The following is a 15,634-nucleotide window of genomic DNA, read 5'->3' on the forward strand; positions in this document are numbered from 1 at the left end:
ATGTTCATCCCTATACGAAATAACATACGCGAACCAACAATACGGATACAGAACGACAGACTAGAGCACAAAGAATACATTAAATACTTGGGGCTAACCGTAGACAGACGGCTGAACTTTTACGAGCATATAAAAACAGTAAGAACAAAGATCAATAGAATCAGTATGAGACTCACGGGACAAGTCACACAAAAATACGCCTTCAAGAAAGAGATCGTGAGAGACATTGCCCTAAAAGTGATAATGCCGGCGATTCTATACGCCTCCGAAATGTGGGGGCACAGGGCAGATACGGTGCTGGGGAGGCGTCACCTAGACGCCGCAACACGCCCAATTCTGCTGCTGTGCAGCGGAGCGTACAGAACAACGTCTAACGCAGCGATCCAAGCTATAGCGGGGATTCCTCCAGCTTGGATCGAGGCAAGACAAAGACAAAACACTTACACACAACATAAAGAAGACATACTGAAAATACAGACGCGAACGACAGACAGACTACACCCAAGTTTAGTGGACGTACAAGTACCTACGGACATACAAAACAGTGTAGAAATATGGGTGGATGCCTGACAAAGAAACTGTAACTGTAAACGGTGTAACTGTGTGTGTCTAATCATGGCCGATAGCAGAAATTATTCAAAATAATTTTTAATTGAGTTTATTGAGCTTTATAAATCTTACCCCTGTTTATGGAAAACTAAATCCAAGGACTACATGAATAGAAATAGAAAAAACGATGCCTATAAGATACTGGTAGATAAGTGGAAAGAAATAGAACAAACAGCTACAAAAGAAACGGTAAAAACTAAAATAAATAGTCGACGTGCTGGATTCCGCAGAGAAGCAAAAAAGATTGCAGAGTCAATCAACAAAAAAGGTCAGGAGCCGGGCAGGACGACATATATACGCCCCATTTATGGTATTATGATTTGTTGCTTTTTTTAAAAGATCAAGAGGGGCCCAGATCATCTGTATCAAACATACCAGATAAAGTGATAAATGAATAGTTTGATTCAGACCAAGGAGAGGTAAGTAAAAAATGAACTATGTAGGTAACATTCTAATATTTTATTGATAAGAAGTACAGGGGTATTGTTTTATACTACTGTTACAGTATCATTTTTTCTTGCCAGGACAGAGCACCCTCTTGACAGAAATAATTTGTGAACAATAGCCTTACTTCTTTTGCATAATTATTACTTCTTCGATTGTAGCCGCGCTGCAGTTTTGTCATTCCAGTAGTTTCTAATCCTATATCTATTTTGCCATCCTGTACATTTTCCCTATAAACGTTATCTTCCGGTACATATGCATTTCCACATTTTCGTCTTAAATAGTTGTGTAAAACACAGGCGGCCATGACTGCTTTTTCGATGCCTTCTAAACTAATGGAAATTGCTCCTTGGAATATTCTAAAACAGGCACTCAGTATGCCAAAAGTATTTTCAACGCTACATCTTGCTCGCGAAAGCCGATAATTAAAAATGTTTTAGTCATGATTGCATGGCTCCAGTGACTGTGGACTGCGAGGGATTCGTGACGTACATTGCAGGCAGAGAGGAGTGGCAGCATTCCAACAGACCTGCATTGCTAAATAGGGGAACCATCTGGTACACAGATGGCTCCAGAATGAATAACAGAGCTGGATCAGGGCTTATTGGTGGGATCCCACATACCAGTAGGGCATACTCGCTGGGGGAGCACGCCACTGTCTTCCAGGCCGAAGTATTCGCTGTATTAAAATGCGGACAGAAAATCCTAAGCTGCGGACACCGCAATACAGTCGTATCAATATGCTCGGACAGCAGAGCTGCCATTAAGGCTATCACGGCCACAAAGGTAAGCTCCAAGCTTGTACTAGAGTGCATAAAAGTCCTGAAAAAACTGGTACAGGTTGGATGCAGGGTCCAGCTCGTCTGGATACCTGGCCATGCAGGCCAGGCAGGTAATGAGGAAGCGGAGTCTCTTGCCATACTGGGATCCGCGAATGTGCCGATGGGGCAGGAACCCATAGTTGGTATCGCCAAATACGTTGCGGTCGCGTCAATGAAGGGTCTGCTGGACAAGTGGACCCACCGAAGATGGTATGAGACAGACCAAAGCGCACATAGGTGGGCCCGCTGCCTGTCTCACCAAAAATCTACTACGCGTAAAAAGACGCGAAATTCGACTAGTGACAGGTCTTTTAACCGGTCACTGGCACTTAAGAAGCCATCTCCATACTATCGGTATTGCGGACAACCCGGAATGCCGATGGTGCTGTGAGGAGGATGAAACCGTTGACCATGTAGTCAGGGAGTGCCCAGCACTCACGCGCGCCAGGTTCAAATACTTGAGTAACACTTTCAGTGTACCGAGCGACTTTAAGTCCTTCAGAGCAGAGAGCCTTATCGGTTTCTCTAAGGCCGTTGGGCTCTGGTAACCCCCGGTGGGGCATGACGGGTCCATTAGGAGACCTATATGCACAACTGCCTTGGCAGCCCACTGTTTCGTCAATTCGGTCATGATTAAGTCCGAATGGTTTCAAAAAGTCGCAGCGCAAGGAAAATGCTTCGTCGCCTATAAAAACAAATGGCATTGTATTTTTACTGCCTTTAGGTTTTGTTTTAGGTGGTAAAGATAATTTTCCATTTTTTAGTTTCTGGTAAAATATGGAAAGTGTGGTCAATAACTCCTCCGTCAGATATTCGACCATTTACCCCAAAATCAACCATAATGAACTCATAATTTGCGTTGACTATAGCCATAAGCACTAAACTGTGCCCTCCTTTGTAATTATAGAAGTATGAACCACTTCCAGCAGGGGAAAGGATATTAACATGTTTCCCGTCAACGGCTCCCATGCAGTTTGGGAAGTTACATTTTGTTTCATAATCATTTGCAATTATATTCCATTCATTCTCTGTTGTAGGAAACTGCAAAAAAAATAAATTAATTAACACTCTTTTTGTCATTCAAACCTGCGTATGCACCGTATGTAAATAAGCGACGCTATTTTACATACAAAAATCATGTCATAAATAGCACTGCAGGTCTCCGGGATTATTTTACTTAGCGATTGAGGTGAAATAATACTGGAAAATTTTAAATTTTCATAATTTCTGCCAGTAGCTAGGTATCGATGTGTAACTGATAGTCTTTCATGTGGTGATATGGCAGACCTCATGCACGTGTCTTGTTTCTGGATTAGTGGTGTTACTAATTTTAAAAGTAATACGTAGCTATCTTCATCCATGCGGAGATAATTTCGATAATCATCCGGTTCTAAACGAAGTTCTTCTAGTAGCTTTATATGTGAAAATTGATCAGGCTCTAACAATCATTTCTTCACCCATTTACTTCTTGGCTTTCGGTTATACACTAATTGTTTTTGTTTTTTCTTTATTATGCACACACACGCCACTGCTAATAAATTTATATCATGATTACTGACGGTCCCCATGATTAAAAACAAACTGAATAGTAAATTATCTTTACGTGTGTAGGGAACTTCGACAAAACATATATGTACGCGCATACTTCTACGCGCGTACATATCTCAAGGTATGTTCGTCCGTCTGTAGGCGCCTTTAAGTAGTATATCGGTCGTACAGTAAATACGTATACCGGAAGCATTTAAGCAGAATGTACCATTTTATAGTCAATAGGGCGATTTTCGCTGCTCTGATTGGTCGCGACCAAACGCTGGTACATTTTGCCAAACTTTACTAAAACGCGGTACATTTTGTAATCGGACCAAATGCAGGTACACATTGCCAGATTTTACTAAAACGTGGCGCAATATGCCTTATGCAAAAGAGCAATGGATCTTTTATTCATCCTAAAGAAATTTCTATTCGGAAAATGCAGTTCAATAACTATAATATAAAAAATATAATACTCATAATAGGCAAACAAATGGCTTTTGCACATTTTAGGAATAAGTACAATTTAACGAAGAAAATAGAGTAAATAAATTTAATAGCTGATGCAAGTTAGCAAATTAATATGACAACAACGCCATAAATACAGTCAAGCCGCCGCATCACGCCGTGTCTTGAGTTGAGTGTTTATCCCAAGTGATTATCTGATTATCATTTATATAATTTTCGCCATGACGTCTGAGAGTTTATCCTATATTTTACCTGATCAGTTTCGGTACAGTGTAAAAGAAGTTTTCGATAAAGGTAGCATATTTCGTCGTTAATCTTCCAAACTGACGTATCTCATAAAAATGGGAATTTGTGATTTTTACAGCAACTTGCTTCTAAATAAGTAAATTTTCATCTCACAAAGTAGCGTAACTCAATTCGCATTGGTTCGTTGATACAATGAAAGACATTTTGTCGTATATCAAAATATTTTACATCTTAGTTCTCACAAACAGACGTAAGTCGAGATACGTCAGTTTGTGAGATATTTATTTTTTTAAACATATCCAACCACTTCAGGCGTAACTCAGTTTTATCTTACATCCTTGAAAATCTATACCCTAAACATAAATAATAATAATAAGCAGAGATTGAGAGAGACCCAGAGAAGAAAAGAGGCAGTGAGTGCTAGCACTTCGCCTTATAAAGAGCCTTGTATATAGAGTGGTCATAGTTGACCAGGTGTGATGGTGTTTTTTTTTTTTTTTTTTTTATAATAAACACAAGCACAAGAGGAAAGTCCTATGTCACTCTTGGAGTGCTGCTTGCGCGAAGATATTTGTGGGCATTTATCTTGAATCGCTGCAGGTTGTATGCGTTGGAAAATATGTGAGGTGGAAGCCCGTTCCACAAAGAAGATGTTCTTCAGATAAATGAGTCCCGATACAGCGACGTCCTTGGGGTAGGCAGGTGGACTCGATGTTGATGAGCCGCAACTGCTAGACGCGTCCTTCTTGCCGGAACAGCCCTGGGTGGAAGCAGGCCTGCCAGCTCAGAGGAGCACTTACCGTGATAATAACGGTAGAATAAACAGAGATCAGCCTCCTTTCTCCTGTGCTCCAGACTATCCAGACTCTTTGTCAGTTCTGGTTTGTCGATAAGACGAATAGCTCTCTTCTGTATAGAATCCAGCAGGTTTAAACTATGCTTGGGTGCAGAGCTCCAGACATGCGAGCAATACTCGAGGGAAGGGCGTATTTGGCCTTATAAAGAGTCACCAGCTGTTCTGGTGTATACAGTTTTTTCGTTTTGAAAAGCATTCCTTTTCAGTTTTTTAGAAGCCGCCGAAAGGCGACCTCGGCAACGTGGTCATGCCAGGACACACTGTTGGTGACCTCGACTCCTAGAAGATGTAAAGATTATTTCATTGGCAATGTTTTCCCTGCCATAACCAGCTCCGGGCCACCAAGGTTAGTCTTCATCGTAAATACTGCAGCCTGCATTTTTTTAGCGTTAAAATTGACCAAATTGTTATCGCCCCACTCCAAGATTGTTCTAATATCGTTGTTGGTTGAAGCTACTTGTTGCTACCTAAGATTCTGAGAACTTGCGGCTGTCGTTGGTTTGGCGGACTTAAATGTGGAAATAAGTGTGCTATCGTCCGCAAAGCTATAGATTGACAGTGGTTCCTAGCAAATCGTTGATATATACCAAGAAAAGAGAGGGGGATAGAATGCATCCTTGAGGGACTCCAGCGTTAATGTTAAATTTGTCGGAGAGGTATCCATCGACGGCTACTTGGATTGTTCGTTGTTCAAGAAAACTTTTGATCCAATTCAATAATGAGTTTTGTATGCCGATTGAGGAGAGCTTGGTTAGTAGTTCCTCATGCCACACTCTGTCAAATGCCTTGGAAATGTCAAGAGCGACTGAGCAAGACTCTCCGTCCACAAGTGTGAGACGTAGGCCAGAAGATCGCCGGTGGATCTAAGCTTTCGGAAGCCGTATTGATGATCGCTGATTAGTCCAGATGATTCCAGATATCTTAACAGTTGTTGTTTGACTGCTTTCTCCATAATCTTCGATATTACTGGAACTAGTGCAATCGGGCGGTAATTGGAGGGCATCGTCTTCTTACCCTTCTTGGGTACAACTTGCACTCGAGCAGTTTTCCAGCTTGTTGGAAATTGGCCCTGCTTATACGATGCCGTGAACAGTCTACATAAGGGAGGAGTCAATTTGTCTGCACAATGTTTTAATATTAGGGCTGGAATTCCATCGGGTCCAGAAGCTTTGTTGGTGTCTACGCTTTTAAGAATTTTATTTATAATTCATTCGAGAAACGAAATTTCTCCCATCGATGAATTCACCCTTGGCAAATATGGCAGTGTTTTGCCTTGTGAGTGCAGAGTAGTATTGGACGCGAAGAGTTTACCCAGTAAGTTGGCTTTTTCCCTTGCTGTTACCGCGATAGAACCATCATCTGCTGTTATGGGTGGCAGCGCCGACTTAGCAAATCCTTGACTAACGGCTTTCGATACCGACCAGAAAGATCTTGTTCCATTTGGGCAGTTTAGCAGTTTGTTTTTAATCCTGTTGTTGTGACTCTCTTTGCATTCATCAATAATTCGCTTGCAGCTATTTCTGGAGGCTAAAAAGTTCCTCCGATTTTCGATGGAAGGATGTTGACGCCATTTGCGATATGCTGCGTTTTTAGTGTTTACTGCCTTTTTGTAATTCAGGTTGAACCATTGCTTGTTGTTTGATCCGCATTTAGTAGAAAAAAGGATATAAGCTTCCATTCCTACCAAGATCGTCTCTGTAATTTGGTTTGCACATTCTGAGATGTTATTGGTTCTAAAGCAGACTTCTTTCCAAGGGAATGAGCGATAAAATTCCCGAAGATGGTTCCACTCTGCTGATTTATAGTGCCATATATTCCGCGGCATCGGAGGATTCTGCGTTTTAACCTCCAACTGGCAAGAGACTGTTATCAATTTGTGGTCCGATGTTCCTAGGGGGGCATGTGTACGAGTCAGGGTCTGAAGCCAAGACCAGATCTAGGAGACTCGCGAACTCGCCGTCTCGATCGGGGATTCTGGTAGGTTCCTCCACAAGCTGCGTAAGCCCGCATATGGTGGCAAATAGCTCAGCTTCTCGTCCTTCATCGTCGTTCTTGTTGCAGAAGCGCAGCCAGTTGATATTGTGAACGTTAAAACCACCTGACGATGATTTCTGCGCTTGGGTAGGGAATTTGCAGATGGTTAATGCAATCAGCCAGGTTCAAAAAGAGCCCTCTATATTGGGTGTCGCTTGGTGGTCTGTAGATACAGCAGATAAATTACGTGGCACCACTGGCTATTATTTTGAACCACATGACGTCGAAGTCCGCAGGTTCAAGCGTTTCCTCCCGCTGGCAACCCAAATCGTTCTTGACAAATACTGCCAATCCAAAGTTTAGTCGAAATCGGGTGTGTAGATCGTATCCAGGATAAATGAGGTGAACATTTGTTGTTGAAGGTTTCACCTTTGTTTCTGCCAATGCCAGAATGTGAGGCTTATGTGATTGCAGGTGTTGGTGTACTGCATTAATATTGGTGTTTAGGCCTCTGATGTTGCAGAAATTGATTTTTAGGCTTTTTGATCCGCCTGATGGACCCCCCTGACCAGCCTCCGTCCGGAGATCCGAATGGGAGGCGAGTTTACCTCTGGAAGATTTTGGTAGTGAGGGCGCCATCATGCATTTACTTTACTTCTCCATTTCCCCTTTGGAAACCGGACACATCGACATGGCGGCGAAACGTCAGTTCCATGGAACCACTTCACGCCGGCTCCTACATGTGAAACTGTGTCACGGTTTAGTAATCTTTAATGGAAGTTGTAATTAAAAAAACTGACGCCGATGCTGATACACTACTCCAAAAATTGATTGACGCAATAAAAACAAAACACCAAACTTATGGGTCTCGTTCCGCTATAATCACTCGATGTATTAAACGGTTGCAAAATGTGAAGCATAGAGGAGCTTGGGATACCTATTTAAGTTCGTTTGGAACCAACATTGGTATAAGAAAACGACCTGGAACTGCTATACACGTCCACCAACGGCGTTAGCCAGAACAAAGGCTGGTGTGACCAAGGGGAGTAAAAGGCTACCATCTGGACGACCTCCATCTTCTGAGACGCGGAATGCAAAGACTTGTAAAAGAAAGCGAAATTTGGCCTCTAATGTTAGGATTTATGGCACTCTTTGGTACTTCCACTCTTCAAATATAATGCAATAATCCACCGTAGAAGAATAATATGGAAAAGTATAAAAGTAACGTGATGTGATTAAGGTACAATCGAAATATGGAGTTTCAGCTGTAGCTCAAGTAAACTCAAGATCTGGTGAGCTTTAGCCTATGGATGCAACACTCTTCTGTACGGCGATTGTCGCAGACGTAAATTATTTTGTAAAAACACACACCATCGACCTTAATATATGACATTTGACAGTTGACGTTCGTATTGACATATGTGCAGCCTCAGCTCTACTATGCCACATAATTGTTCACAGAATCTTGCAGTTTTATTTATTATTGTATTGTTATTGTTTTAAATTCAAAATAAGTGTTTAAACCATAAATGTGTTTATAAATTAAGAAATAAACAATTTTTAATAAAAATGAACAATAACGACTTTCATAAAATATGTAGGCTGTGCCTCCAAGAAAATCCCACTCTCATTAATATATTTTTTTCTGAGGCAGCTGAGATAATTGCTGCTGTAACCAATATTAAGGTAATGTTTTACTTAATTAATACTATACTTTACCAAATATTGATTTGATTATCAAGGTATATCAGTATTTATTGGTATTAACCATTTACCTCTAATAATGGTGTATAGAGGTCCAAAAGCTTTAATTCTAAATTACCAATGGCTTCCATAAATTTCTAAGAGAATTGTACGAGGTCCAAAAAACAATTACCTGATTCATTGGTAATGTATTATTTTGGTAATTGCAACATTCTTTTGATAGGTATAGTCTTGCACGTTTCTTTTAGGAGTTCTCTCAAATTCATTCATTAGTGACTCGCAACTTTAACATGTTTCTTTAAATTAATTTGTAAGTTGTATTAATATTAGTATCTTTCGTATTATTTTATTTTTGTACAATTGGTGGATACTGTTAATAAATAAACAAGATGTTCAGGTCACTATTGATCTGCATATATTCCATATTAATGTATTGTTTCAGCCTAAAGAAGGTGATTTTCTGCCAGAAAACATCTGCATCCCATGCATGGACCGCACGTCAGAATTTTACACTTTCAAGCAGGAGTGTGAGAAAAACCACACATTTCTAAAGACATTAATAAATGTTGACAATAAAACATCGCCAAAAGTGATCGAAGAAGATAATGCTGCTGTTGAGGAGTTATTAGCGACCTTAGATAATAGTTACTCTGTTCAAAAACCCAATCAAATCACTATTAAAAACCGAACTGGCCAAAGAATTGAAATAAGACGGAATTTAAGTGAGCTGATTCCCTTGGAAAAGTATGAAGAAGGTGCTTTTCAATTAAAAGATGAATTACCTAAAGAATCTTGTGATAAGGTGCATATCGAGAATATTCAGAGATCTGAAGTAGTCGAATATAAAGAAATAGGGATAAACATTCCACCAAATGAGATGGTTGATGAACAGCAAGAAACCGCACTAAAAGGTTTGTATTTATTTATGTGACAGTTTTTAATATTATATTGAGTTGCTAAAGGACTGTTAATCTGACTGCATTGAAAAAAGGGAGTTAGGACTTAATAGAATGAGACCAACTAGAGATGGCTAACTAACTAAAAAAGCTCCTTAAGTGGCAATTTTAAAAAGTAGATCGTGAAATGTGCTTTAATCAATTTCTCATATTCAAAGTTTGTCTTTTGTACTAGAGTTACTTGAGCCTTATAAACTTGGTGGCTTATCTTAGTTCTAATATAGTACCTACTTATACTACAAGTTAGTTACAAGACTTTTGTTTTTCTTTATAAATAAAATTGCTATTAATATTAGGTGAGACAAGGTAAGGTACACTTGAATTAATTTTTTAAGTTTTTTTTTTCTGTGTCTGTTTGTATTTTGTTCAGAACTATTTCCTTAATCCCCTGATGATGGGCACCACTATCCGAAACATGTCGGGAATTTTAAAAAACTGAATGTTTAATAATTAAGTGGAGGGAGACTGCTGATTTTCATTTTACCTTAAAATATGATGTGTTGCTTGGAATAGTAGCACAAACAAATTAATTCATTAGTATTTTTGTCGTTGTTGCCAGATTAACACTTCCTCCAATATAATATTATTTCTGCAAATACTTTTGATAAGTTTTGGTTCCTCTATTAACTTTTATTCAGCCATTTCTTTTTAACACAGATCCTCCACACATGTGCGAATATTGCAGCAAAAATTTCATCAACATTGAACTTCACATTGAAAAGTGTCATCCCGAGGGCGGATTACACTATTGTCACATTTGCATGCAAATCAGCAAAAAAGCCAAATATACTTCTTATGACACAGTCAAGAAACTGCAGGCGCACTTAAAATACCACAGGTAAAATTTTTATTGTTATTCGTTAATCTTTTATCAATATTTTAAATGGAAATTATAAGAGTTGAAAAATTTATGTTAATTCTATAATGGGTAAGTTTCTAATTCTCTAACGATGGTTTTCATTTAGTTTGACAACGTTGGTGAATTGTTTACTTTTATTTATTTATTTATTTATTAACGGAATCCATTTACAAAAGTATTACATAGCATACCCATACAAACATATATATTCAGAAACATTATATACAAAATTATCTATAAATCAGTGTAAGGTACACCTTACACTGTTGATGAGTTAATTAATTATTATGATGAGTTAATTAATTAAAGCCCCTATGAAATAATATTCTTTAACTGCCCCTTAAAAGATGTTATCCTAGAGTCAAAAAAGTGTATTTGTCCTGACAGTAGCACTTCGAGCCATTCGTGTAATTGGCTCATTAATGCCATAATTGATATGGTGGAATGGGATCGAAAATATTTCTGATTGTCTATTCAATCTGGAAGGCACCCTAAGTTTAAAAAGAGACAATAACTCGGGACAATCTATAGTAGCATTTAAAACCTTATACAGACAACACTAGATACTTTTACACAGTATCTAGTGTTTTTGAACTGGATTTCAAACATTCAACAAAATGTTTGTGAGAGAGAGGCTCGTAATAAAGCTGACCGGAACAAGGGCATTTTTGGGAACCACGCCCAAAATTTAGCCTTAAATAACCTAAAAAATACATTTAAAATAAAAAATAGATTGCCATTGTGCAATTTTTACTTACCAGTTTATGAATAGTGTATGAATTAATAATTACAAATATTAAAAGTCTTACAAAATCTGTTAATATTTATTTTTAAACATAATCTATTCCTGAAATGGTACAAACGAACAGTATAAAAAAAATTAAATAAAAAACAAACAAAAAACAAGAACGACGGAAGAAAGAACAAAACTAATAACATAATATAACATTAAATAATAAAATCTAAATGTCTCTTTTTCATTTTTGATGTGTATGTATTTAATTTGAAATAATACACAACCTTAATTTATGAGAGTATATTTTCGACTGACCAGGAGATACAATAAATGCCGTAAATGCCGTCGGTTTCGAGCCGGCAAAAAAAAGGTAACAAATAATAATACAGCTATGCGGTGTAATGTAAATAAACAACGGATATGGAACACCCTCCCCCAATAACAAAAAGAAAAAAAAATCAACCAGTCAAACATCAAACCTAACTGTTTTCTAAACTAAGACACTTGCAAACGATCCGGCATTTTAATTTTGCTACGTCTACGCAACACACGTGTACCCGAATCACTTTCTAAATCAGATTTATCACTATCTGATAAAACCACCACTTCATCTTCACTAGAGCAAAAACTATTATTATCAATCGAGGTAGATCTTGGAATTATGGTTGTATTTGTCTTATTATGTTCAGGCTGAAATGTTACATAATTTTTTTTTAACTGATTGAGGTGCCTCTTCCATTTTATTCCATCATCTACCTCTATTACGTAAGTTCTTCGACCAAGAATATCTTGAACAACCCCTTGACACCACCTACTTTTGTCTGCATTTGGACGATAATCTTGAGCCCACACTTTTTCTCCAATACAAAATGATATGTCTCGAACCTTTTTAAAATTTTTCTCCATTTTATGCTGTTTATTTTTAACTACATTTTCGGTGGAAGGAAGCAATAAGTCAAATCTAGTGCGTAAAGAGCGACCAAAAATAATTTTGGATGGACATTCTTGAGTGGTTGTTTGAGGCGTATTGCGATATTGAAAAAGAAACGTATCTAAAATAAGTTGCAGATCAGTTTTATGATCTTTGTAACCTTTAATAAGCGCTCTTTTTAAAATTTTAACACCGGACTCCGCCAATCCATTAGTCTCTGGATGAAAAGGAGCACCCGTCTTGTGGATAATACCCAAACTCTCTAGAAAAGAACTAAATTCAACAGACATAAAAGTTTGTGCATTATCTGTAACTATTTCTTTGGGCAATCCAAACTGAGAAAATAACTTTCTTAGAATTTGTATTGTTTTAGAAGAAGACATATTTTGCACAATAAAACATTCCAACCATTTGGATGTGGCGTCTTCAACAACTAAAAATGTTTTATTAAACAATGGGCCAAAAAAATCTACATGCAAACGAGTCCAGGCATTTTTAGGGCAATCCCACATTATCAAAGAAGGCCTAGGAGACTTATCCGCATACATTGAACAAATTTTACATCGCCGAGCAATATTTTCTATAGCCTCGTCGATTTTTGGCCACCATACGTATGAGCGAGCCAAAGCCTTCATTTTGACAATGCCAATGTGGGTTAAGTGTAGCTCTTCCAAAATACTCGTTTGAAAACTTGAAGGTACAATTAAACGATACCCCCACATTAAACAACCGTGTTCAATAGATACTTCGTTTTTTCTTATAAAAAATGGCTTAAGGTCTACAGAAGGACAAGTTTTAGGCCAGCCATTTTTAACATAAAAAAAAACTTTGCTAAGGATTGGATCTTTACCAGTTTGCTCTTTAATTTTCAAAAAATTTACTGGAAAATCGGAATTTTGAATATAATTTAAATATGACACTTTATCATTGTCACTTGATGAAAACACAATGGAACTACTATTATAATAATAGTGAATATTTTCAACACTAGTTCCTAGTCGAGATAAAAAATTCGAGTAATTCTTTTTTGTGTTGACGTATTTAATTTCAAAGTTAAATGATGATAAAATATACGCCCACCTTTGTAGGCGATTAGCTGCAAAAACCGGTAGCCCCTTTTTATCTCCAAAAATGGCTAAAAGGGGCTTGTGATCGGTATACAAGGTAAATTTTGTCCCATACAAAAATTGAAAAAAATTTTTTACTCCAAAAATGATGGCTAGAGCCTCTTTCTCAATTTGTGAAAAACCTAATTCGCTTTTACTTAATAATCTGGAAGCAAAAGCAATTGGCCTCTCAGAACCGTCTGGATAAAAATGACTAATAATCGCTCCAAGCCCTACACTGCTAGCATCCACCAAGAGTTTAATGGGTATTTTGGGATCAAAATGAGCCAGAACCGATGGAGAAATTAACATTTCCTTGATTTTAGTAAAACTATTTTGACATTCTGTACTCCATTCCCAAGGAACGTTTTTTTTTAACAAATTATATAAGGGGAAGAGTATTGTTGATGCATTTGGTAAAAATTTAACATAATAATTTACCCCCCCTAAAAATGATTTCAGTTCTGTAATATTTGAAGGATTTTTAGTTTTAATGACGGCTTCTACTCTTTCTTGGGTTTTATGTAGCCCAAATTTATCGATTCGATGGCCCATGTACGTCAAGGAGTCTTGCATAAAGCTGCATTTGTTTTTTTTTACTTTAAGGCCGCATTCACTTAATTTTGTAAAAACCCGTTCTAACCTCTCTAAATGTTCAAGGTCATTTTTTCCCGTTATTAAAATATCATCAAGAAACGCTATAACGCCCGGTATACCGTTAAATAGTTGTTCCATAATAACTTGAAATATGGAGGGTGCACAATGAATGCCAAAGGGTAGCCTCTGATAAGAAAATAAACCTCTATGTGTAGAGATTGTCACCAACTCTGTAGAATTTTCATCCAGAAGAATTTGCTGGTATGCCTCTGACAAATCGATTTTTGAAAATTTTAAACCCCCTTCCAGCCGACTAAATAAATATTCTATTCGCGGAAGCGGAAACTGTTGAAATTCCAGTTGTGGATTCAAGGTTACCTTAAAATCTCCACAAATTCTTAGACCACCATTTTTCTTCAATATGGGAACAATAGGGGTGGCCCATTTGGAAAATTCTGTCGGAATTAATACCTTATTTTTAATTAAACGATCTAATTCTTCGTCAATTTTTTGGCTTAAGCGCGATTGGAACAGGACGTGGTTTAAAAAATCGCGGAATAGCATTTTCCTTTAACTTAAGGGTTACTTTAAACTTGTTGAAAGTGCCCAGAGTACCATCAAAAATTTGACCAAAATGTTTTAATAAATATTGAAGCTTGGTCTCCGAATTTACGTATAACAACCTATTACTATTGTTACTATCTATTTTACATAAACCAATGTTCAACATTTTTAAGCCGTTACGCCCTATTAATGGAGGTCCTCCATTTTTAATGACATATGTTTTTAAAATGTAATTGTTATCGTCATAGATAATATTTAGGTTAAGATAACCTAAGGGGTTAAATGATACACCCACATAATCTTTAAGAGACAGATCATTACAAATCAAATCATATTTTGTAAAATAATGTTTATACAAATTTTCAGAAATAGCTGCATGAGCAAATCCAGAATCAATTTCAAAATCAAATTGTAAGCCGTCAATTAATAGCTTAATAATTATAGGCCTTTCGTTACCTTCAGAATTATAACGCAACTTATTATAATATGATAAAGAATTACTCTTAATGTTAAAGCACATCTCGTCATTCTCATCAGATGAGTCTTGCAAAAGGTTTTCTTGCAAAAAATTATGACCTGATACCTTCTTGCACATAGGTGCCAAATGGCCTTTGATTCCACATTTGTGACAGAAACAGCTACGATAAGCACAGTTAGAAAAAACGTGATTTGCACGCCCACACACCGAACATTTTGGTAGAGCCCCTTTTTCTTGGTGGTCTCTTTTAAAAGTATATTTAGATTTTGACTTACCCCGATTTTGACGAGAGGTACCTGGATTTTGATTATAATATATTTCTTCTAGTTCTGTTTTAATCGGGGCCTGAGACTCCTTGGATGCGCGCTTTTCATGATCAGCGACCGCAGACTCCTTTGCCAAAGCAATTTTTTCCATAAACTGAAACGTACAGTCCCTACTGATGGCATTTTCTTCAAACAAGCGATCGGAAAAACGCACGTCATTAATACCGATCACAAAAATATCTCTCATTAGCGTACTGAGAGTTATTGTAGCCTCAAATCCGCAATTACTCACTAAATTTTTCACACGAGCTGCCCAATCACACACTTTTTCACCGGGCTCTCTTTGAGCAGAGTAAAATTTACTTCTCTCCGAAAAATAGGACCGCACTGGAGCAAAATGCTTTAATAACAATTTATCCAAATCCTGGAATTTCACTTCCGGTGGCGTTTTCGGTACACACAAATTTCGTAACAACACGTAACAATCTT

At 37.6% G+C, this 15,634-nt stretch overlaps 1 protein-coding gene and 1 pseudogene across 1 annotated transcript in view; one reads left to right on the plus strand and one right to left on the minus strand.

The window, feature by feature from the left end:
• Window positions 1-1,493: 1,493 nt before the first annotated feature.
• Window positions 1,494-3,553, minus strand: LOC126747204 (uncharacterized; annotated as a pseudogene).
• Window positions 3,554-8,388: 4,835 nt separating this feature from the next.
• The window catches only part of LOC126747386 (zinc finger protein ZFP2-like), a 36,969-nt gene continuing 29,723 nt past the window's right edge, over window positions 8,389-15,634 (plus strand). Inside the window, exons 1-3 of the mRNA XM_050455971.1 lie at window positions 8,389-8,634; window positions 9,095-9,563; window positions 10,266-10,446. Coding sequence (XP_050311928.1) covers window positions 8,518-8,634; window positions 9,095-9,563; window positions 10,266-10,446 — 767 coding nt within the window. The 5' untranslated portion in view covers window positions 8,389-8,517. The remainder of the gene's footprint in view (window positions 8,635-9,094; window positions 9,564-10,265; window positions 10,447-15,634) is intronic.

Source organism: Anthonomus grandis, chromosome 19 (assembly GCF_022605725.1).
Source record: "Anthonomus grandis grandis chromosome 19, icAntGran1.3, whole genome shotgun sequence".
NCBI lineage: Eukaryota > Metazoa > Arthropoda > Insecta > Coleoptera > Curculionidae > Anthonomus > Anthonomus grandis.